Source organism: Rhinoraja longicauda, chromosome 20 (genome assembly GCF_053455715.1).
Source record: "Rhinoraja longicauda isolate Sanriku21f chromosome 20, sRhiLon1.1, whole genome shotgun sequence".
Classification (NCBI taxonomy): Eukaryota; Metazoa; Chordata; class Chondrichthyes; order Rajiformes; family Arhynchobatidae; genus Rhinoraja; species Rhinoraja longicauda.
In genome coordinates, this window is record NC_135972.1 from 16,685,748 (window position 1) to 16,710,113 (window position 24,366).

Here is a 24,366-nt window from a genome sequence, read left to right on the forward strand (position 1 = left end):
GAGGGAGGGGGACCTCCCCTTTTCCCAGTACCCCTCTTTCCCCGTTGTGCCCGTCCTCGTAAGGTTTCCATTGTAACCGGGAGGGGAGTGGGGGGGACGGAAGGGAGGAGGGAGGTGTGGAGGGGGGAGGGGAGGGGGAGGGGGGAAGGGGCAAGGGGGAGGGAGAGGGGAGGGAGGGGGTAGGGAGGGGGGAAGGGGGGAGGGAGGGGGACCACCCGTTTTCCCAGTACCCCTCTTTCCCCGTTGGGCCCGTCGTCGTAGGGTTTCCATTGTAACCGGGAGGAGGGGAGGTAGGGAAGGGGGAGGGAGGGAGGAGGGAGGTGTGGAGGGAGGAGGGGAGGGGGAGGGAGGAGGGGAGGGGGAGGGAGGGGGAAGGGGGAGGAGGGAGAGGGGAGGGAGGGGGGTAGGGGGGAGGGAGGAGGGAGGTGTGGAGGGAGGAGGGGAGGGGGAGGGAGGGGGGAGGGGAGGGGGAGGGAGAGGGGGAGGGGGAGGGAGGGAGCGTGTAAGGGGGAGGGAGGGGGACCTCCCCTTTTCCCAGTACCCCTCTTTCCCCGTTGGGCCCGTCCTCGTAGGGTTTCCATTGTAACCGGGAGGAGGGGAGGGAGGGAGGAGGGAGGTGTGGAGGGAGGAGGGGAGGGGGGAAGGGGGAGGGAGAGGGTTAGGGGGGAGGGGGAGGGGGGAGGGGAGGGGAGGGAGGGGGACCTCCCCTTTTCCCAGTACCCCTCTTTCCCCGTTGGGCCCGTCCCCGTAGGGTTTCCTTTGTAACCAGAAGGGGGGGAGGGAGGGTGGAAGGAGGGGGGAGGGGGAGAGGGATGGAAGGGTGGAGGGAGGGGGGGAGGGATGGAGGGAAGGAGGGAGGGGGGGGGAGTTAGGGGAGGAGGGGTGAGGGAGGTGGGGAGGGAGTTGGGGAGGAGGGGGGGAGGGAGTGGGGATGGAGGTGGGAAGGAGTGGGGAGGAAGGGGTTGAGGGGGGAAGGGGGGGAGGGAGGGAATAGGGGCCCCATGCTGATCTGTGTATGTTAAGTGACTTGCACAACTTTAAAAAACTGGCAGTTGCTTTTCGCAACAATGTTGCAACAATCTCACACAAGCATTGTGACGTCACAAGCTGAAGATGTAAATTTAAAACCGAGCTGATCTCTCATTGGTGCACGGGTGCCATTGTGACATCACGCACTGAAGCCCCTTCAAGAAAAGGGTTAGAAATGAAAATTTATACTTTAATATCTCTCTAGCTTTAAAAAGGTAGCTTCAATTTGAACGAAAGTACTTACAATAGTTGCCCATGTTAATGGTGAATACGGCGGTACAAAAATCGTAGCGCTTTGGTGTACCGTCTGGGAGGAGTAGGGTTTGGACCCTTCAAGAAAAGTGTTAGAAATGAAAATTTAAACTTTAATATCTCTCTAGCTTTAAAAAGGTAGCTTCAATTTGAACGAAAGTACTTACAACAGTTGCCCACGTCAATGGTGAATACGGCGGTACAAAAATCGTAGCGCTTTGGTGTACCGTCTGGGAGGAGCAGGGTTTGTAAGTTATGGACAGAAATCTTCGGAATCTTCCGTATATACATACGGAATCTTCCGTATATACATACGGAATGTTGGACCGCAGAGTTTTAGTATTATATAGATTAAATTCTTATTAAGGCACCCTCTGTCAGAAGTGATTTGTGCAATGGTGTGTGGTTTTGCAGTGGACTCGGGTATCTGGAGAAGTTGGTCTTGTCAGAACATGCATTTCAAACAAGATTGCCAAGAGATCAGATAGCAGGCTGCTGCACATTTGAATTTCATTGTTTAGAAACATAGAAACATAGAAAATAGGTGCAGGAGTAGGCCATTCGGCCCTTCGAGCCTGCACTGCCATTCAATATGATCATGGCTGATCATCCAGCTCAGTAACCTGTACCTGCCTTCTCTCCATACCCCCTGATCCCTTTAGCCACAAGGGCCACATCTAACTCCCTCTTAAATATAGCCAATGAACTGGCCTCAACTACCTTCTGTGGCAGAGAATTCCACAGACTCGCCACTCTCTGTGTGAAGAAATGTTTTCTCATCTCGGTCCTAAAAGACTTCCCCCTTATCCTTAAGCTGTGACCCCTGGTTCTGGACTTCCCCAACATCGGGAACAATCTTCCCGCATCTAGCCTCTCCAACCCCTTAAGAATTTTATATGTTTCAATAAGATCCCCCCTCAGTCTTCTTAATTCCAGCGAGTATAAGCCTAGTCTATCCAGTCTTTCTTCATATGAAAGTCCTGCCATCCCAGGGATCAATCTGGTGAACCTTCTCTGTACTCCCTCTAAGGCTAGAATGTCATAAAACATAAGAGTGCAGCCATCTATATTAATGGTGCAGAGAGGCACTGTGTGTGTTGGTGCAAGGATGTTGTGCCATTCATTGGGCATCGCTCATTTAGAGTGTTTGTGGCTGAATCTGGGCCAGGTAATTCTGTTTCATCTACACCTTTGGCCACTCATAGATAATGTAGCTGCAGTTGTATTCCATCCGTAGCAGCTATGTTATTTGCATAGAACATAGAACAATGCAGCACAGCAACAGGCCCAACAATGTCTATGCCGACCATAATGCCAGTCTACCTAAGTCAGAAGAAGGGTCTCGACCCGAAACGTCACCCATTCCTTCTCTCCAGAGATGCTGCCTGACCCGCTGAGTTACTCCAGCGTTTTGTGATACCTTCGATTCGTACCAGCATCTGCAGGTATTTTCCTGCACCATCTGCCTGCATGTGGTCTGCATCCTTCAATACCCTGCCTGTTTATGTGCTTATCTAAATGCCTCTTAAATATTGCTACAGTATCTGCTTCTACAGCTATCCTGGCAGTACATTCCAGAAACCTACCACTCTGGATAAATAAACTTGCCTTACACATCTGAACGTTTCCCCCTCTCACCTTAGATCATCACCATCCTGCCCAAGCTCCCTCCTCATTGCCATCATCAGGCAGGAGGTACAGAAGCCTGAAGTTCCACACCACCAGGTTCAGGAACAACTAATTTCCTACAACTGTCAAGCAAAGCCATAGATATTATTTATATGCAATTTAGCTTGGCATTTGATAAGGTTTCAGCAATGCTGCTCTGGTAGGTTAGATCGTATGAGATCCAGGGAGATCTAACTAACTGGACGGAGAATCGGCTTCATGAAAAGAAGCAGAGGGTGATGGTGGAAGGTTGTTTTTTGCACTGGAGGCCTGTGACATGGTGTGCCTCAGGGTTTGATGCTGGACACAATGCTATTTGTGGATTGCAACAATAATTTGAATAAGAATGTAGACGGCGTTATTAGTAAGTTTGCGGATGACACTAAAGTGGGTGGTATCGTAACTAGTGAAGGTGTCTATCAAACATTACTGCAGGATCTTGCTCAGTTTGGTAAATAGGCCGAGGAATGGTTAATGGAGTTTAATGCAGGTAAGTACGACATGTGGCATTTTGGGAAGTTAAACCAGGGCAGGGCTGTCACAGTGAATGGCAATGCCCTGGGGAATTGTGTAGGGCAGAGAGATCCAGGAATGCAGTTCCCTGAAAGTGGCAAAGATAGGGTGGTCAGGAATTCTTTCTGCACTTTGGCCTTCATTGGTTAAACTATTGAATATAGAAGTTGGAATGTTACGTTACAGTTTTATAAGGTATTGGTGAGGTTGCGTATTGTGTGCAGTTTTGGTCACCCTGCAAAAGGAAGGATGTTGTTAAGCTGGAAAGAGTGCAGAGAAGATGTACAAGGGTGTTGCCAGGACTTGAGGCAGTGAGGTATGGGGAGAGGTTTGGCAGGCTAGGACTTTAGTCCTTAGACAATAGACAATAGGTGCAGGAGTAGGCCATTCGGCCATTCGAGCCAGCATCGATATTCACCGTGATCATGGCTGATCATGCACAATCAGTACCCCGTTCCTGCCGTCTCCCCATATCCCTTGACTCTGCTATCATTAAGAGCTCTATCTAACTCTCTCTTGAAAGCATCCAGAGAATTGGCCTCCCCTGCCTTCTGAGGCAGAGAATTCCACAGCTTCAAAACTCTCCGAGTGAAAAAGTTTTTCCTCATCTCTGTTCTAAATGGCCTACCTCTTATTCTTAAACTGTGACCCCTGGTTCGGGACTCCCCCAACGTCGGGAACATATTTGCTGCCTCTAGCGTGTCTAATCCCTTAATAATCTTATGTTTCAAGATCCACTCTCATCCTTCTAAATTCAAGAGTATACAAGCCCAGTCGCTCCAGTCTTTCAACGTATGACAGTCCCGCCTTTCCGGGAATTAACCTCGTGAACCTACGCTGCACTCCCTCACTAGCAAGAATGTCCTTCCTCAAGTTTGGAGACCAAACCTGCACATAATACTCCAGGTGTGGTCTCACTAGAGCCCTGTACAACTGCAGAAGGACCTCTTTGCTCCTGTACTCAACTCCTCTTATGAAGACCAATATTCCATTGGCTGTCTTCACTGCCTGCTGTACAAGCATGCTTCCTTTCAGTGACTGATGAACTCGGACACCCAGATCCCGTTGTACTTCTCCTTTTCATAACTTGACACCATTCAGATAATAATCTGCCTTCCTGTTCTTACCACCAAAGTGGATGACCTCACATTTATCCACATTAAACTGCATCTGCCCACTCACAGAGTTTTGTTTGGTTTGGGTTATGGAGATGTAGGCCCATCGGCCCACCAAGTCCACGCTGTCTATCGATCACCCGTTTACACTAGTTCTACGTTAGAGTAGGTAGGGCTTGTATTCATTGGAGTATAGGTGATTTTATTGAAGCGGGGAAGATTCTGAGGAGGGGGGGGGGGGGGGGGGGGGGGGGGAGGGGATGCTGAGAGATACAAGAGACTGCATGTACTGGAATTTGGAGCAGAAAGCAAACTGCTGGAAGAACTCGGGGGATCGAGCGAAATCTGTTTGGGGGGAGGGGGAGAAATAATTCTCAACGTATTTTAGAGTGGACTAATGGCACGGCAAGTAAAACGGATATCATGTATCGCCAAAGACCCAGGTTTGATTCTGACATCGGTTGCTGTCTATGTGGAGTTTACCTGTTCTCCAGGTGAATCCATGGGTTTCTTCTGGATGGTCCAGTGTCCTCCCACATCCCAAAGGCGTGCAGCAATGGTAGGTTAATTGGTAACTGTAATTTGCCTCTAGTGTGTGATGTGGGTGGTAGAATCTGAGGTTGACTTGATGGGGATGTGAGGGGAATAAAGCAGGATTAGTGTAAATGGTCAGCATGGGCTCGGTGAGCAGAAGGTCCTGTAATAGTGCTGGGTTTCTCTCTGACTAAATTGTGAGAGCTCTTGCTTCCTGAACATCCAGCTCATGAGCAGGTAGGGGAAAGGTTCTTCAGGAGTCCACACAATTCTCCACAGATAATCAACATTAACTGGCATTGTTTTGGGCACTACATAATGCAAAGGGCTGGATTCCGGGGGACAAGGGATTGCCTGTTGTTCAGTGGCTTCTTGCAGTCTGTCTAGTCCATGCTCTACTGACTACAGCTGAGTGGTGGTGCAGTGCCCAACACAACACTGCCAAGAGGCTGGTGGAGAATGAAAGTGGGGTACTCCATTTGCCAGGAACTGCACTGCTTTAGGGATGCCATCACCCTTGCTCACCTCTGCACGCCATGGTCAAAAGTGACATAAACATGCACAATGTAGACCAAAGCAGTCAAGCAGTTCCCCGGGAAGGTGAAACCATTCCTTGGCTCTCCATATCTGATTCCTGACTGTGATCAGCACAATTCCCTTCCCCAGTGTTGGTGAAGGCATCAAGGCTCTAAAGTTCCGATTATCTTAACCACATTACAACATTCAGCAGTTTGTGCTACCGTGCTATGTGATCCCGTTGAAGTGCCATGTTGAGACCGGGCAATCTCTTATCTGAGCCAAATGTGGAGTAGGAGTCTTCACCCTTGACCTTGGCAAATTATTGTAGCTGCAAGAAAATCTGTCACTGCTATACCAAACAAGGAATCCAAACCCTGGCCTTCATCACTGTAAGGAATGAGCATGAAGGCTGGAGGCCACTGCACTCTTGCAGGTTTTTACTTTTCAGGGACAAGGCAGCACGTTGAATAAGGCTGCTGATGCTATCATTTGACCCGAAAGGTCAAAGAACAGATTCAATGAAGAGGGGTAGCTGTTCTATAGACATTAAGGGCAGGAAGGCTGTGTGGCCCGTACTCTTTGTTCAGATTGTTTGGCGTGAATGGAAGATTGATTATCAGGATACAGAGTTGTACAGAGTTGGAATAAATGTGTGGTGGGGTACACTGAGTGATGTGCCACAGGGATCGGTGTTGAGGCTTCAATTTGTTACACTTTGTATAAATGCCTTGGGTGAAGACACAGAAAGGACAGTTGCTAAATTTGCTGATGACACAAGGATAGGTGGGTAAGTAGGTAATGAAGTGGGCATGAGATTGCCTCCTCTTTCTCGCTCAAGAGGAGGCATCCTCTACAGCTGTACGCTTCAACTTGAAGCACAACCTCATGGCATTTATCCTCAAACACACTCCTGGTTTTACAGGTCACTTGTACTTCTTATGTGCCAAGATTGTGTAGACCCAGCTTCTCTTTATCCAAAGAGGCAATCTAACGTCTCTGGAGTATTGTGTGCTTCCCTGGTCACCACACTAGAGGAAAGACATGATTGTGCTGGAGATGGTGCAGAGGAGATTCATAGGACATTGCCTGAGATGGAGTGATTCAGTTATGAGGAGGGACTGGATACGCCAGATTTATTTTCCAGTGGAGGAAGCTGAGGGCTGACTCGAATGAGATGTTCAGAATTAAGGTAGATAGATAGCATACATAGCGAGAAACCTTTCTCCTCAACAGAGGTGTCTCAGACCAGAGGACACTGGAAAGGGGTATGAGATTCATTGAGGAAATTTGAGGAAGACATTCTTCATCCAGAAGCTGAAATCTGGAACACACTACCTGTGGGGTGATGGAGACGGGCGTTCTTACAATATTGAAGTATCTATATAAGCACGAAATGCTGTAGCAGCAAAGGTTATAGGCCAATTCCCGGAAAATGGGATTGGTGTTGGTAGCCAGCACAAACATGATGGACGGAATGGCCTGTTTCCATGCATCATGATTCTGTATCAATGATCCACTGGCCAGGATATCCTGCTGTAGGTTATGGAGGCCAAACTGTACAGACTACTTGAAAGGATGTAATGCTGGAGCTCTGTCCAATCACAGCCACATTTCCCTTGTACTACAATCCCTGGCGTTGTTAATCTTCCTGATCGTTTGCTTTACCTGCATATTTACTTTGTGCCATGAAGCATCGACCAAGTTCTCTCCATTTCTATCATTTGCTAGTATATTATCATATCATATCATATCATATATATACAGCGCGGAAACAGGCCTTTTCGGCCCACCAAGTCCGCGCCGCCCAGCGATCCCCGTACATTAACACTATCCTACACCCACTAGGGACAATTTTTACATTTACCCAGTCAATTAACCTACATACCTGTACGTCTTTGGAGTGTGGGAGGAAACCGAAGATCTCGGAGAAAACCCACGCAGGTCACGGGGAGAACGTACAAACTCCTTACAGTGCAGCACCCGTAGTCAGGATCGAACCTGAGTCTCCGGCGCTGCATTCGCTGTAAAGCAGCAACTCTACCGCTGCGCTACCGTGCCGCATATTAAATGGGAAAAAAAGACAAAACTCCAAAAAAAACTATTATATTTGTAAAAGCAAATTGCTCCCTTTAAAAAGGTCAGCACATCCAGTCGAGCCACTACTTGACAACTCCAGCAACCAGGATTCGATGCTGACATTGGGTGCTGTCTGTGAGGAGTTTGCATGTTCTCCCTGTGGACTTATGGGTTTCCACTGAGTGCTTTGGTTTCCTTCCTCATCCCAAAGTCGTTTAGACAATAGACATTAGGTGCCGGAGTAGGCCATTCGGCCCTTTGAGCCAGCACCACCATTCAATGTGATCATGGCTGATCATTCTCGATCAGTACCCCGTTTCTGCCTTCTCCCCATACCCCCTGACTCCGCTATCCTTAAGAGCTCTATCTAGCTCTCTCTTGAATGCATTCAGAGAATTGGCCTCCACTGCCCTCTGAGGCAGAGAATTCCACAGATTTGCAACTCTCTGACTGAAAAAGGGATGGTTAATTGGCCCCAGTGTGAGTGTGTGGCAGGAGTATCAGTAGGGAGAGAGAGAGATAACTTACAGGGGTTCAAGAGGGGGAGAAGAACTGATAGGAGTTGACATAGACTCTGTGGGCTAAACTATGTTCATGTTGGATTAAAGTATAATATGAGACAAAAAACAAGCTGACTTTGCTTAGACATAATTAGACTTTCCAAGTACCCTGCAACCAGGCCCTTAAAAATGAATGTCAGTATTTTACTGACAACAAATGTCACTTCTGTCAGCTCTGCCGTTCTGTTTTTCTCTCCTTCCTCAACTAGTGCCGTAAAATGTATTGCCTCCCAATTTATTGTGAATCCAAGGAACTTGGAAGACCATCAAGAATGTAGCCACCACATTTGCAAACACATCTTATAGAACCCTGGAGATAGACACAAAAAGCCAGGGTAACTCAGCGGGTCAGGCAGCATCTCTGGGGAAAAGGAATAGGTGACTTTTTGGGTCGAGATCCTTCTTCAGACTGATTCTGATTCAGATTATTCAGATTCTCCCTGGAATGGAGACAGGAGATCCAGGGAAATTTGAGTTAAAAAAACAACGGAACTTTACTGGCCAGACAGCATCATGGATGAAAATGGTCTGAAGATGTTTCGGGTTGGGACCCTTCTTCAGACTGATGGAGTAAAGAGGAGATAGCTGGGAGATAGAGAGAGTTGAGGGGAAGAGATGGGGCAGGAGCTGACAGGAGGTGGATCTAGGCGAGAGGACGTTGATTAGGAGATGTGTTCGGTGGGGGGCGAGGAGGATTAAAATAGTAACCAAGTCTAGGGAATTTGTGTGTTTTCGTCCCTTTAATTTCTTCTGGACTTCTCCAGTGAAAATCAATTTCCTCTGCCATTGTATCTTTTTATTCCCCCTCCATTTTGCCAAACGTATTGCTACACTATACTTTTTTAAACCCTCAGACATTTTGTTATTCCCTACCATTAACATTTCCTATCATTACCTCTATATGCAACCTTGGTATTATTGTTGCTGCTATCTATTTTATATAGTTGCTAAAACACAAATCATTTTTGAACATCTTGCAGATTTACTCACACATGCACTCTCTTCCCTATTCTTATCAATGTGTTTGATCATTCACTATTTCCTGTAACTCTACCAATCCTCCATCTTATAACTCTCACTGTCATCATTTAAATTCTTTTAATCTAATCCAGTTAGTCAGTTTTACTCATAGAGTGCATTTCTTATGAATTGTGAATTATTTCTTGAACTGCTCGCTGCGTTTTTTTTAACTGGCAAATCTTTTAATTAATTTCCTAATTTATATTACCTTTTACATCTTCTATTTCTCTTTAAATTTATTGACTTTTCAGGACGTTGGACTAATGTACCAAACAGTTTTTATTGCTTCAGTTGCCTTTGAGGAGGTGCTGTGAGCTGTGGTCTTAAACCATTACAGTCATTCCAAAAGTGCTCCCACGGTGCTGCTGGGTAGAGTGTTCCACAATATGGAGCCCGTGATGTGGTGTGTTACTACAAGGTGTCTTAATGGTGATGGTGCTCCCATGCATCGGCTGCCCTTGTCCTTCTTGGTGGTGGAGCCATGTATTTAATATAATAATAATATATTTATTTATTTGTCCACACCGGGGAAATTTGCAGTGTTACAGCAGCAAGAGACATTCATTATAAATCAAAATAAAGACAAGGATAAATTCTCATCATTTACTGTGTATTCCTTTACTGTTACTGTTGACTCGTCTGCTGGGAGTAGCGCTGGTTGTGCAGTCTCGCAGCAGCGGGAAGGAAGGACCTCTGATATCTCTCCTTCACACACTTGGGGTGAAGGAGTCTGTCACTGAAGGAGCTACTCAGTGCACTGACAGTGTCCTTCATGGGGTGGGAGTCGTTGTCCAGCAGCGATGTTATCTTTGTCATCATCCTCCTCTCTCCCACCACCTGTACTGAGTCGAGGGGGCAACCCAGGACGGAGCTGGCCTTCCTGATCAGCTTGTCGAGTCTCTTCCCCTCCGCTGCTGAGATGCTGCTGCTCCAGCAGACCACTCCATAGAAAGTGGCTGATGCCACCACAGTGTTGTATTTGGGAGGTGCTGTCGGAGTAGCCCTGGTGAGTAACTGCAGTGTGCCTTGTCGGTGGTAAACACTGGACAGTGTTTACCACAGTGCGGTAGGGGTGTGAATATTTACGTCAAGCAGGCTGCTTTGCTTTGGACGGTGTTGAGCATCTTCATTAGGGCTTTGGTTAGGCTACAGGTTCGAGTATTGTGTGCAATTCAGGTCACCCCACTACAGGAAGGAAGTGGAGGGTTTGGAGAAGATGGCAGAAGAGGTTCACCAGGATTGTGCCTGGGTTAGTGAGTCTTGGCTACAAGGAGAGGTTGGACAAACTTAGATTGTTTTCTCTGGAGTGTCAGAAGCTGAGGGGATACCTGATAGACGTTTATTAAATTATGAGAGATGGAGATAGGGTGGACAGAATCTTTTTCCCAGGGTGGAAATGGCAAGGACTAAGGAGCAGAGCTTTAAGGTGAGAGAAAAATTTAAAGGAGATTTGTAAGGCAGCCGTTTTTACACAGAGGGTGGTGGATGCATGGAATGTGCTGCCAGGCCTGATGCTAGGAGCAGATATGGTGTTTAAAGGGCATTTAAATAAGCGCGTGAACGGGTGGAGAATGGAGAAATATGGAGCACAGATGGTGACAAAAATTAAATTCAGTATTATCTTCAGTACAGACATTGTGGGCTGATGGGTTTGTTCCTGTGATCTACTGTTCAACGACCAATGTTCTCGTTTCTTAGTGGAGTTGCAGTCGCCCAGTCAAATAGAGAGTATTCCTTTGTGCTTGTAGTTGTGCAGTGCAGGAGGTGAGTCACTCACCACCGGATACTTCGCCTCTGACCTGCTCTTATGGGTTGGCACACTGGCACAGCAGGAGAGCTGCTGCCTTACAGCGCCACACGTCCGGGTTCAAACCTGCCTACTGGAGCTGTCTGAACGGAGTTTGTATGTTCTCCCTGTGATCACGTGTTTTTTCTCCGGGGTGCTCTGGTTTCCTCCAAAGACATACAGTTTGTAGGTTAATTGGCATCTGTAAATTGTCCCTCGTGTGTAGGATAGTGCTAGTGTATGGGGTGGTAGCTGGTCGGCACGGACTCTGGGCCAAAGGGCCTGTTTCCACCCGGTATCTCTAAAGTCTAGAGTGTAGGCATGGTGCATACAAGGAGACATGAGATGAGACTGCACATGTTTTAATCTGGAGGTAAAAACAAACACTTCGGAGAATTCAGTGGGTCAATTGCTAGACAGCACCTTGACTTCTGCCTGTTTCTTTCTACAGGGCTACATGTGGAAAAAAGGATTTGTTCGGCGGAACTGGAATGAGCGTTGGTTTGTGCTGAAGGCTTGCACCATCTTGTACTATGTCAACGAGGACCTCAAGGAGAAGAAGGGGGAAATTCAGCTCAATAAGGACAGCGTGGTTGAGGTGAAGTGTGGGTCAGGGTGTAAAATACACCATTGCATCAAGCTTAATCTTAGACCTGGAAGAGACGCTCTGCCTCTGTCAAACACTGGGGGGGGGGGACTTCTAATGACCATTGAGTCTGCCTCTGTTCAATACTGGGGAGTTATTTCTAATGGGCAATGGGTCTGTCGCTCTACAGCGCCGGGGTGTCCTGTCTGTACCATCTGTTCAGAAAGCAGGTAGCAGAGGGGAGATGGTGTAAAGCAGTGAATAGGAAATAACACTGTTGTCTACTGTTTACTCTCTCCTCTGCCCACCTCTCACTCGATTTATTTTCTCTGTTCCATACCCTCTCTCTTCTCTCCTCCCCTTTGCTGTCCATTCTGTGTTGCCTCATCTTCACTCTATGCTCGTGCTCTCTCGTCTGATGTGTTCCTCGCCTTCTCCCACCTGCTCTGGGCTCAGGCCCTTACTCTGAGTTTGTTACCGCCCCACAGGCGCTCCAGGACAAGGAGGGGAAGCGCTGTTTGTTCTGCATCAAAACTGCGAATCGAGCGTACGAGCTGAGTGCATCTGACACCAAGCGTCGGCAGGAGTGGATGGAGAGTAAGTAATCGTCAGCCTCCCGTCCCTCTTCGCCTTCGGGCAGCTTCTGCACGGAGATGGGGGAAGGGTTTGTTTCTGCAATTCCTGGAAATATCTAAAATGAAGAAGTTCACGAGACCTGAGGAAGGCTGTGACAGGTGACATTGGCAAGATGGCACCAGAGCATGGCGATACTGTGTGTGCTGGTCTCGGAAGAGGATCTATTGTCGTGCAATACAATCATTCCACTCTTTCAGGTCTAAATCTGTCAGGATTTCTGACCACCAGCTATTGTATCTGAGTTTGGGTTGGTTGTACTCGGGTATGGGATGATTTGACTGGTTAGCACGCAAAACAGTGTTTTTCACTGAAGGTAGCCACAAAATGCTGGGGTAACTCAGCGGGACAGGCAGCATCTCTGGAGAGAAGGAATGGGTGATGTTTCGGTTCGAGACCCTTCTTCAGACTAGTCAGGGGAAAGGGAGACGAGAGATATAGACGATGATGTAGCGAGATATTGAACAATGACTGAAAGATATGCAAAAAAGCAACGATGATAAAGGAAATAGCCCATTGTTAGCTGTTTGTTGGGTGAAAACGAGAAGCTGGTGCGATTGCTGTATCTCGGTATATTTTTGTACCAAGTATATTTTTCACTGTATCTCGGTACATGTGACAATAATAAACCAACACCAATATTTTTTTTGTTCCCTTTCCAACATTCATTATGTGTCCAAGAGGAGGAATTCCCATATTTCTCAAGGACAGAGAAGGAGGCCCTTTTGCCCCATTATTTCCAACCAGACTGGTTTCAGAGAATGTGTATTTGTGCGTATGCATGGACTTGTCTGTGGTTATGCATGTTTGTCATAGAGATATACAACACGGAAACAGGCCTCTCGGCCCAACTCATCCATGCAGATCAAGCTGGCCCGATGTTCCTGTGTTTGGAACATATCCTTCTAAGGTATGCATGTGTTTCTACATGCAAATGCATTTGAATGTGTGTGCACGTATGTATCTGTGTCTATCTGCATATGAGCATGTGTATGATTGCGTGTGTGTTAGCAGGCATGTGTGCATGACCCCACTTGCGTGTATATGTATGTGTTGCACCTGGGCAATTTGGGAGTTGTTTCCGAGAGTTGGTAAGACTTTTATGCATGTCTGAGATGTTGTTGTAATAGTTAGACCAGCATTTATTGCTCAACCTTAGTTACCCCTGAAGGTGCTGGTGAGCGGCCCCCGTTGTACCCCCGCCGGCTTTCTGGTGGAGGTGCTTCCACAATGCTGTTGATGAGGAAGGACTGGCGATGTATATCCAAGACCAGGACGGTGTGTGACCTGGAGGGGGTTGAGAAGATGTTGTGGGAGGATCTGGGGAGCGTTGGGGCAACGCACCCGGCGTTGTGTGTCCACCCTGCTCACGATGAACCCTGAATCCAAGACGCCTCCCCGCGGTATCCGCTTTCCCCCGGGAGCTTGAGATTTGGGAAATAAATGTCGTGGTCCATTGCTTAGGCATAGGCACTGGATGACAGAAGAGGGAACCGGGTCCGTGTGTGTGTGTGTGTGTCTCAGTGTGGTGAATGTTGTTCTCTGTGCAGGTATCACCATGGCCATTGGGCTTCAGGCAGAGAACAAGCCCCCTCTGCACAGGGAGCAGAGGGCAAGGCGGCGGGGGCAGCGACACCAAGCTGCACAGAGGAGGAAGGAGGAGGAGCAATGCCTGGCGGTGTTGCAGCAGGAGAAGCAAAAGCAGCTGCAGGAGCTAGAGAGGCTCAGACAGGTACGTGGGCTTCGCTACGTTTCCTGGTAATCCCCGCCACCCTCTCCTGCCTCAGCGTGGGCACCCCTGGTCTAAGCTCACGACTGGGTGAGGGATGGGGGGGAACTGGGAGGCATTAGTGCTGGATGGCACATTGGGGGAAACGCTGGGCAGGACCATGAGAATACTCGCATGCACGTACTCAGTGGCAAACCGGTGCACTGGCTCCAGGGGGCAAGTCGCCTGTTTGTAATTCAAGCTTGTCCGTGAGATCCCAGGGTTGTGTTGAGGTTTCACCCATATACACCCATGTTAGACCGTGCACAGTATTCAACCCAACTGTGGGGCGTGTGCGTACCTGTATGTATGTATCCATGTGCAAGCATGTACATGAGACCAAACATACCCTGATTTTCTCCCAACCCTGTGATCTCTCCACCTCATCCACCTTCTCTCACCTTCACCGATCTCCAGCACACTTTCAGTAAGTGCCCTCTTCACCCTCTGCCTCCACATTTGTTGCCTCTCTGTGCCATCCCATGATAACAGGGTATCCTGGCCACATCAAGCAGTGATGTCCTTGGAGCAAGGTTCCTGCCATCCTTGTATGTTACATTGCCTGAAATGAGGGCCAAGGGAGTAGTATTGTACTGTGAGTGGCACTATGGAAGAGAGCGGGAGAGATCCCTCCAGTCTCTCCCCCTTCCCCTCTTCCTCACCTTTGAGCAGTCAGGCACCCTCCAATTAGTGTCGGAGAGGGAAGACAAGTTATGCTTTGATCTTCCTACACTTTAAACAATACCTGGTCCAGTGAACTGACACCAACTGGAAGGAGAACATGATACCATGGACTACCAGGCAAATCCGACATCAGCCTGACAAAGACTTTCCACCAAAGAAGGATTCCAAATATTGCAAGATCTACAGGCCACAGTCATAGAACTATTCAGCATGGAAAAAGCCCCTTCAGCCGAACATCATCGTGTTGACTAAGGTCTTTTTGTGGGCTAGTTCCATCTGCCTGCATTTGGATCATAGGCCTCTTAAACCCAACCTAACCATATATCGGTCCAAATGTCTTTTAAAAGTCACAATTGTAACTGCTTCTGCAGCTTCCTGTGGCAGCTCGTTCCAATACAGACTCCCCTCTGCATGAAGAAGTCCAACTGCAGAAAAGATCTAATCCCGTTGCCATGACTACTGGGCCAGCTGTCTCTGAGTCAGTCCTGATGGTCCTCAGTTCACACATCATTAGCCACTCCACATGACTACCCCTTCTTGTTGGACTCCTAGGCCCAGGAAGAAGCTCAGGCCATTTGGCACAACAAGGAGTTCCAGTGGATGGGGCAGCAGGACGAGATGGAGCAGGTCCTGCATAAGCAGCTACACCAGGCTCAGGAGGTAAGAACTAACAGAAGGCCTGGCCTGTGGTTGATCACGATCCCTGGTCTGGATATGGGCCTGGTGTTGGCCCACATCTAGGCCTGGTGATGGGGATGGTTGGGACTAGGGCTGGGGTTAGGCCTGGCATTTGCTTTGCCTGCAAGACCCAAAGCAGATGTTCAAGCAGCTTCAATGTAGAGTCCAGTGGGAATGAGCCCACAGTAAAAGGCTGTGCCGAGGCAGACCTCACTCACAAAGGACATCCAGGAGCAGGTATGGAGACCGGGTGATTGGAACACGCTGAGTTTTTAATCCTCACTGTACCAGCCTTGGGGTTGTCAATGTGGTAGACAGGGAAGAGGGAGCTGTGCACTGGACCTAGCCTATTTGCTACTCAATGTCTTATGGACAATTCTTAAGTGTTGGATAAACATCAGTGTTCTAACTACTCTGGAGGAACATGAATACAGATACTCAAGCATAGGTTACCAGCACCGCAGCAATAGTTTCTACTAGACCAAGTGGACCCGTTGGGTCCAAACCTCTCCTGCATTGGTGCAGCACCCTCTCCTCCCCCCTCCCCTCTCCCCCCTCCTCCTTCCTCCCCCTCCCCTCCCTCCTCCTCCCCCTCCCTTCCTCCTCCTCCCTCCACTCCAGCCCCCTCAACCTCCCTTATCCTCCCTCATTTCCCCCTCCCTCCCCCCATCCTCCCTAGGAGATAGATTTAAACTTTAAAATGTGAATAACTTTAAATATATACCACCAATTTCAATGAAACTTCTTCCATTAGCACCAAAGGGACGACGGTGAATTAGGTGGGCCTAAAAGTGTCGCGCTATCGTGTACCGTTTTGGCTGTAGTTCAGGAACAAACAAACAAACAAACGAGAGTTTTAGTATATAGATAAGAAACCTCTTTTGCAGGTGAGGGGAGTTGAGGAGAATGTGTGGGGAACAACAAATGGAATTAACGTGGGATTCGTGCAAACGGGCGGTTTATGTTGGTGCAGACACACTGGGCTGGGCTGCATCTCTCTCTGAGTCTATGTCTCAAACCCCATTTACTGATATCATGCAGGAGGCAGGCTGGGGTGCTACCTGTGCCTGAAGATGGTTGCAAACACTTCACTCTCTCCTTTTGCATTCATGTACTGTGCCCCTTCGTCCTTGAGGGCGAGGATATTCATGGAGTCTCCTCCTCCCCGTTTATTGTTCACCACCATTATGACGCAGTGTGGAGCTAAACCTGTGTATCTGATTTTGCTCTCCATCTAACATGCAGCAACGGTGTGGCAGTATTAAATGGAGCAGCCTCAAGGGAAATATCCTCTACCTGCCCTGTGGAATCAGGGGAAACACTGAATCCGGGGAAACACTGAATCAGGGGAAACCGTATCTGTGCCAAACATCTACATCAATGTTGATGTTGGGTGTCTGCTGAGTTATTCTGTCTGTGACCCTCGATCTCTTACTCCTCCCCTTGAAGGACAACCTCCATCTGCAGCTGGAGGTGGAGCAGAAAGAGGTGGAGGCAGGATTTCAGCGGCGCCGGATTCACGAGCTGGAGCGGATGCAGCAAGGGCTGCAGCAGGCGTTGGAGGTGGAGATCCAGGCGCGCACCAGCGAGCAGGCGGTACACTCGGCACAGGCACGGTGAGGACACGGGCTGCCGCGAGACGGCTTGTAACGGGCTGGTTAGGATGGAACCACTGAACTGCTTGCACCTCTGTAATGCATGCAGGAGCTTCCTGGCATCTACATGGGAGCTCAGTGGTAAAATAACCCATTCCTCAGACTAAAGGGACACAGCTCGCTAAAAGGCCCTTCATCCCATCGAGTTTGTGCCGACCAGCGATCAACCTGTACACTGACACTATCTTACACACTAGGGACAATTTTTTTTTACCAAAGCCAATTAACCGACAAATCTATACGTCTTTAGAATGTGGGAGAAACACGAGCATCTGGAGAAAACCCACATGGTGACAGGGAGAAAGTACAAGCTCTGTACAAATATCCATAGTCAGGATCGAACCCGGGTCTCTGGCGCTGTAAGGCAGTAGCTCTGCCACTGTGCGGCCCAAAAGATGAGCCTTTGCTTGACACTTTCTCACAGTGAGTTTGTGATGGAGCCAGCCTGTTTAAAATCTCCTCCAAGTCCTACTTTATAGTCCAGGTTCTCCCATTCTCTCTCGGGCACGAGGTTTCTGCCACTTCCCCAAAACTTGGCTGCGGGGCACAGTTAGTGGAGCCACTGTCTCACAGCTCCAGGGAACCAGGTTCAATCCTGACCTCCGCTCCGGTGCTGCCTGTGAGGAGTTTGCAAGTCCTCCCTGTAGCCAGGTGGGTTTCCTCCGGATGCTCCCACATCCCAAAGAGCTGCGGATTGGTTGGTTAATGGGCAGTTTGGCAGTGTAGTGAGGATAAAATAGGATTCATGGTAATTGTATGGTTGGTGTGGAATTGGTGGTCATAATAATGACAATTACTCCACTGTTTCCCAGGCGATATTTATCTCCCCACTGGGAGGGAAAGCAAGGTATTTGGTTGCTTTTCACTTTCATATTCATGGAAAATAAACAAACTCCTGCTGTATTTGCTGCATTGCAGCGCGTGCAAAGGCTGAAGGGGACTTTAGCAAGATTTGAGTTTGTGCGAGGTGCAGGTTTCCTTGCTGCTTTCATCGCCTCCTTCCTCACCATACTTCGCTGTAAAGTTGCACACAGTCAAATGGTTCCACGCAGCAAAGCAGCCCTTTAGAACTCCCCCTTTTGCCACTCTTGTTTTCAGGCTGTTGCAGGAGGAGGAGGAGAAGCTGAGGGAGCTGATGAGGCTGAAGTCGGAGCAGAACCTCAACCCTCGGCTCTGGCAGGAGAAGAGCCAGCAGATGACCCATGAGACCCAAGCTCTGCAGCGAGCAGTGGATGATCTGAGGGAGAGCCGACGGCATCACAAGCAGAATGTGGCTGTGAGTAAACCCTCCCAGCCACACCGTGCATAGATCTTGGCCCCTGTACCACTCGCCGAGTCACCATAGTAGTGTGAAAGGGAACTCGGGTTTGACCTCTGTGTGGATGAAACAAGGAGGGTGGATAAAGTTGGTGTTGCTGTGGATAGTGAGGAAGGTTGTCAAAAGTGGCAACAGGATCTGGATCAGATGGAAAGATGGGCAGAGCATTGGCAGATGGCATTTAATCCCAACGAATTTGGGAGTATTGTGACCAGTTTTGGGCTCCATTTCTGAGAAAGGATGTGCTGGCGTTGGAGAGAGTCCAGAGGAGGTTAACGAAAATGATCCCAGGGATGATTAGGTTAACATATGATGAGCGTTTGACGGCATTGGGCCTGCATTCACTAGAGTTTAGAAGGATGAGAGAGAACCTCACTGAAGCTTACTGAATTGTGAAAGGCCTGGTGGAGTGGATGTGGAGAGGTGGTTTCCACGAGTGGGAGTATCTAAGACCAGAAGATATAGCCTCAGAATAAATGGACCTACCTTTAGAAAGATAAGGAGGAATTTCTTTAGTCAGAAGGAGGTGAATCTGTGGAATTCATTACCACAGAAGGCTGTGGAGGCCAAGTCGATGAGTACTTTTAAGGTGGAGGTTCTTGATTTGCAAGGATGTCAAGGGTTGTGGGGAGAAGGCACGAGAATGGGGTTGAGAGGGAAAGATAGATCAGCCATGATTGAATGGCAGAGTAGACGCGCTGGGGCAAATGGCCTAATTCTGCTCTTACAACTTATGAACATAAAACTGGTGGTGTATTGGGGACCAAATATGCCCATGACACAGACAGTAAATAAGCCCATGGCACAGACAGTAAATGGTAGGGTGCGAAGGAATGTTGATGAATAGAATGATCAGAGAACCCCACAGTTCCCTCAAAGTGGCAACACACGTCGGTAGGGTAGTGAAAAAGGTATATGGTGTGCTTGCCTTCACAGTTCAGGGCATATAATATGAAAGTTGCAACATAGTGTTTCAAAACACTGGATAGGCCACACTTAGAGCAGTGTCTGCAGTTCTGGTCACCACAGTACAGGAAGGATGTGGTTGTGCTGGAGAGAGTACACGGGAGATTCAGCAAGATCTTGCCTGGATTGGAGGAATTTAGTCATGGGGAGAGATTGGATAGGCTTGGCTTCTTTTGCGTGGGGGAGCGAGGGAGGCTGAGAGATGACCTGATAGAAGTAGATAACGTTACAAGTGGTGTAGTTATGGTAAACAAGCCAGATTCTGTTTCTCATAGCAGGGCTATCAAAAACAAGAGGGCATTAGTTTTAAGAAGAGAAATACGAGATTCAGAGGGGATCATAGAGTAGAGATATTTTTACAGAGTTGTTGTATCTGGAACACACTGGCAGGAGCAATGGTGGAATTAGATACAATTACTATGTTTAGGACACATTTAGACAGACATTTGAATAGACAAGCCATAGATACAGACCCAATGAGGGCAAATGGCATTAGTGTAGATGAATAATATCTCAACTTGTACATGGTTGCCTGAAGGGCCCATTTCTGTGCTGTACGACTATGGCTGTTATAAAAGGGTGATCAGTCTGAAGAGGGGTCTCGACCTGAAATGTCACCCATTTCTTCTCTCCGAGATGCTGCCTGGTCCGTTGAGTTACTCCAGCATTTTCTGTCTACCTTCAATAGGTTATCCACTTTGGTGGCAAGAACAGGAAGACAGATTATTATCTGATTAGGAAAAAGGGAGGTGCAACAAGACCTGGGTGTGCTTGTACATCAGTCACTGAAAGTAAGCATGCAGGTACAGCAGGCAGTGAAGAAAGCTAATGGCATGTTGGCTTTCATTGCGAAAAGATTTGAGTTTAGGAGCAAGGAGGTCCTACTGCAGTTGTACAGGGCCCTGTTGAGACTGCACCTGGAGTATTGTGTGCAATTTTGGTCTCCTAATTTGAGGAAGGACATTATTGCTATTGAGGGAGTGCAGCGTAGGTTCACCAGGTTAATACCCAGGATGGCGGGACTGACATATGATGAAAGAATGGGTTGACTGGGCTTGTATTCACTAGAATTTAGACGGTTGAGAGGGGATCTTATAGAAACATATAAAATTCTTAAAGGATTGGACACGCTAGATGCAGGAAAAATGTTCCCGATGTTGGGGGAGTCCAGAACCAGGGGTCACAGTTTAAGAATAAGGGGTAGGCCATTTAGGACTAAGATGAGGGGAAAAAAGTTCACCCAGACAGTTGTGAATCTGTGGAATTCTTTGCCACAGAAGGCAGTGGAGACCAATTCACTGGATGTTTTCAAGAGAGAGTTAGATTTAGCTCTGAGGGCTAAAAGTATCAAGGGAAATAGGGAAAAAGCAAGAACGGGCTACTGATTTTAGATGATCAGCCATGATCATAATGAATGGCTGTGCAGGCTCGAAGGGCCAAATGGCCTACTCCTGCACCTATTTTTCTATGTTTCTATAGATATACTGGTGGGCTCCTTTGCCATCAGTGCCGGCTCTGATTTGATCTGAATGTTTTCATACCTCTATTTTCCTTTTCCCCTGACTGTCTGAAGAAGGGTCTCGACCCAAAATGTCACCTTTTCTCCAGAGATGCTGCCTGACCCGCTGAGTTACTCTAGCATTTTGTGTCTATCTTTGGTGTTACCCAGCATCTGTAGCTCCTTCCTACACAATAGATATAATGTGTTTGGTTTTCTAGAAGGCATTTGACAAGGGGCCATGTAAAAGATTACTAAAGAATGGAATATGGCCAATTGGATTTGCTATTAATATTTTCAGGGATGGCAAACTAGCAGGAAACAGAATGGGGATAAATAAGTTATTATTGCGTAGGAATGACTAACTAGTGAGTACTACAGGGATCATTGCTGGGGCCACAACTATTTAAATCTATATCAATGATGTGGATGAAAGGGCTTAGCTTGCTAATCATTCAAAAGTAAGTGGGTTAAGAATTTATGAGGAGGGCACAAAAAGCCGAGGGTGGAGATAGGTTTAGTGAGTGAACAAATTGGCAATTGGAATAGTATGCAGGGGGAGTGTGAGGGCATCCACTCTGGAAAGAACAATGAGGAAGCAAATTGGTCTTTAAATTGGGATTAGAAATTGTCCACACTGCTCTGAGATATCGGCTCTTGTGCCATTCAGCTCAGTACCACTCCTTGCAGCTTCACGATCTGCCACACCGCAAGATCAGTCGCCAAGATACAGCAGGTCATCCTATCACCAAGACCCTGCAGCATCCAGCAAAGCAGGAATGAGATAGTACAGGTTTAATACGAGTAGGGCGGCACGGTAGCGCAGCGGTAGAGTTGCTGCTTTACAGCGAATGCAGTGCCGGAGACTCAGGTTCGATCCTGACTACGGGTGCTGCACTGTAAGGAGTTTGTACGTTCTCCCCGTGACCTGCGTGGGTTTTCTCCGAGATCTTCGGTTTCCTCCCACACTCCAAAGACGTACAGGTATGTAGGTTAATTGGCTGGGTAAATGTAAAAATTGTCCCTAGTGGGTGTAGGATAGTGTTAATGTACGGGGATCGCTGGGCGGCACGGACTTGGAGGGCCGAAAAGGCCTGTTTCCGGCTGTATAGATATGATATGATATGATATGATATAAGAGGTACTCAATTAGCCTGCATTGGATGGGCACAAAAAGCTGGAGTAACTCAGCCGCACAGGCAGCATCTCTGGAGAGAAGGAATGGGTGACGTTTCCCGAATGATTCGGTCTGCAGAAGGGTGTCGACCCAAAACGTCACCCATTCCTTCTCTCCAGAGATGCTGCCTGTTCTGCTGAGCTACTCCAGCATTATGTGTCTATCTTCGATTTAAACCAACATCTGCAGTTCTTTCCTACCTCCTGCATTGAATAGGCAGAGACTTCAGGAGTGATAGGAGCTGGATGCTGAGTAAAGTTCTCTTTCCATAGACCTGTCAGATATCCACAGGACAAGCTCGGAATATCATTCTTCTCACCTAATCTGTTTCAACCTTAATGTTAGAGGGGATAAATTCTAGACACTCTGTCTGGTAAACTTACATCACCTACTTTCCAAGCAGAAAGCTATAAATTACAGATGGGCAGTGTAACACATGGGTCATTGGTTATTTAGAAAGGAACTGCAGATGCTGGTTTAACCAAAGATAGATACAAAATGCTGGAGTAACTCAGCGGGACAGGCAGCATCTCTGGTTAGAAGGAATGGGAGACTTTTCGGGTTGAGTCTGAAGAAGGGTCTCGACTCCAAACGTCACCCATTACTTCTATCCAGTGATGCTGCCTGTCCCACTGAGTTACTCCAGCATTTTGTGTCTATCTTCGGACATTGGTCGTTGCTGTTTCAAAGCAGTGTTCCTCATATCCTGTGACCATTTGCTCTTGGTGATGCTGCAACATTATTTTGTGTGGAAAAGCCAGTCTGCCTGTCTCTGTCGAAAAGCCACTATTGGAAATGACACCCTGCTCCTAGAAGCTTTTCTTTTACTTAATTCGGTCTACTTATTGTGAATTTGATTGCTGAGCATTTTCTGTTATCCTGAAGAGAGGCAGGTTGGTGAATGAGCGCTGGGACTGATGGCAATTGTCCGTGTTCCCACAAACCAGTACCTCTGCCAGAGTGAGGGGCATTGGGGTTGGCGTTGGTCTGGTCAGCATGGCACTCTGTCTCTGTTCTGTGCTTTTGTAAGTGGCTTGATGGTGGCACCTGCCTAGCCGTGTTAAGAAGTCCTTTTCTCTTCAGGCGGCGAAGACAAAGCGGAGGCAGGCGAGTCGATGTGTGAAACAGTGGAACGTGCAGCTGAACCGACTGATGCAGCCGATCGGGCGTGGGGGTAAGGGCAAGTCAGTAATTGCAGCTCATGGGGCCAGGCTGGTTCTAGTGGTTCCATGCAATACTGGAAACCCCATTGAGCTTGGCATCAACAATGTATTGGAGGAGGAATTTGCAGGTTGCTGCTGCCCTTTGAACATAGAATGGGGTTGGGCGTGAGTCATGGTGCAGGCTTTGAAGGGGAGAGGTGGAAGGTGATGGGGGGTGGGGCTGTTAGCTGCCTATAGGGGGTGAGTTTGGGGAGTGAGGGATGTGTGGTGATTGAGGTTTGGGAAGTGGGAGGAGTAGGGTGTGGGTTTGGGGTAGGGGAATGGGAGGTCGTGGAGTGGAATGGCGATGGGATTGGGGTATGGTTGAGGGGTTCAGTGAGAGGCGGGTGTGGAGTTTGGGGGGTGGGAGTTGCGTTGTGGTTTGGGCGGGGGTAGAGATTTTGGAAATCATAATTGGAGTCTGGGGGATTTTGTGGAGTGGGGTTTGTGTGTAGTTGAGGTGGGTCTGTCAGACGGGTGGGGGGGTATATGGGCGATATATTGATGGAAGCTAGCGCTCCATTGCTGACTGAACATCAAATTTCCTGCTGCCGCTGTTAAGAATCTCTGCTCAGGTTGTGGTTTCTGACAAATGTGGCTGGTGTAATGAGCAACAGCTAAACTTTAGCTGCCGACTCAGTGGAAAAGAATCATCATGACTAGAATGGCCACCACGATGGGAGGGGGTGTTCATTCCTCTATGGGGCTTGGCTGGAACCCATCTCCGAGTCTTAAGCAGGAGGTTTTGGAAGAGCAATTTCTGTGGGTCAAAATGGTTGTGATAGTATGGGGCCCATCACAGGTGGGCATTGCCTGCCTGTGCCTACCATGCACAGTAAGTAGGTGATGCACTTCACTCCCCCTGACCCCTAGCCACCTACCACCACGATGGGTAATTTTCCTGCTCTCACTCCTTTATTTCTTGATCATTCTCTTTTGTGTCTCTCACGCTCTGTCTTCCTCTACCCTCACTCTCCCTTTCTCAATTCTACTCACCATTTATTGATCACCACTTCAATTCACAAATTCTCATTCGTGCCGGGCCTCCTTCCTCACTGGTTCTGTAACCTCCTCCAATTCTACAACTCTCCCTGATCTCTGCAGTTCCCTGGTCCTGGCATCTGGACCA

At 48.1% G+C, this 24,366-nt stretch overlaps 1 protein-coding gene across 1 annotated transcript in view; it reads left to right on the forward strand.

Annotated features, from left to right (window-relative positions):
• Positions 1-24,366, forward strand: part of LOC144603374 (differentially expressed in FDCP 6 homolog) — a 39,096-nt gene that overhangs the window by 10,481 nt on the left and 4,249 nt on the right. The window contains exons 5-11 of the mRNA XM_078416531.1: positions 11,524-11,670; positions 12,147-12,255; positions 13,842-14,023; positions 15,296-15,403; positions 16,871-17,037; positions 18,175-18,352; positions 23,119-23,209. Coding sequence (XP_078272657.1) covers positions 11,524-11,670; positions 12,147-12,255; positions 13,842-14,023; positions 15,296-15,403; positions 16,871-17,037; positions 18,175-18,352; positions 23,119-23,209 — 982 coding nt within the window. The remainder of the gene's footprint in view (positions 1-11,523; positions 11,671-12,146; positions 12,256-13,841; positions 14,024-15,295; positions 15,404-16,870; positions 17,038-18,174; positions 18,353-23,118; positions 23,210-24,366) is intronic.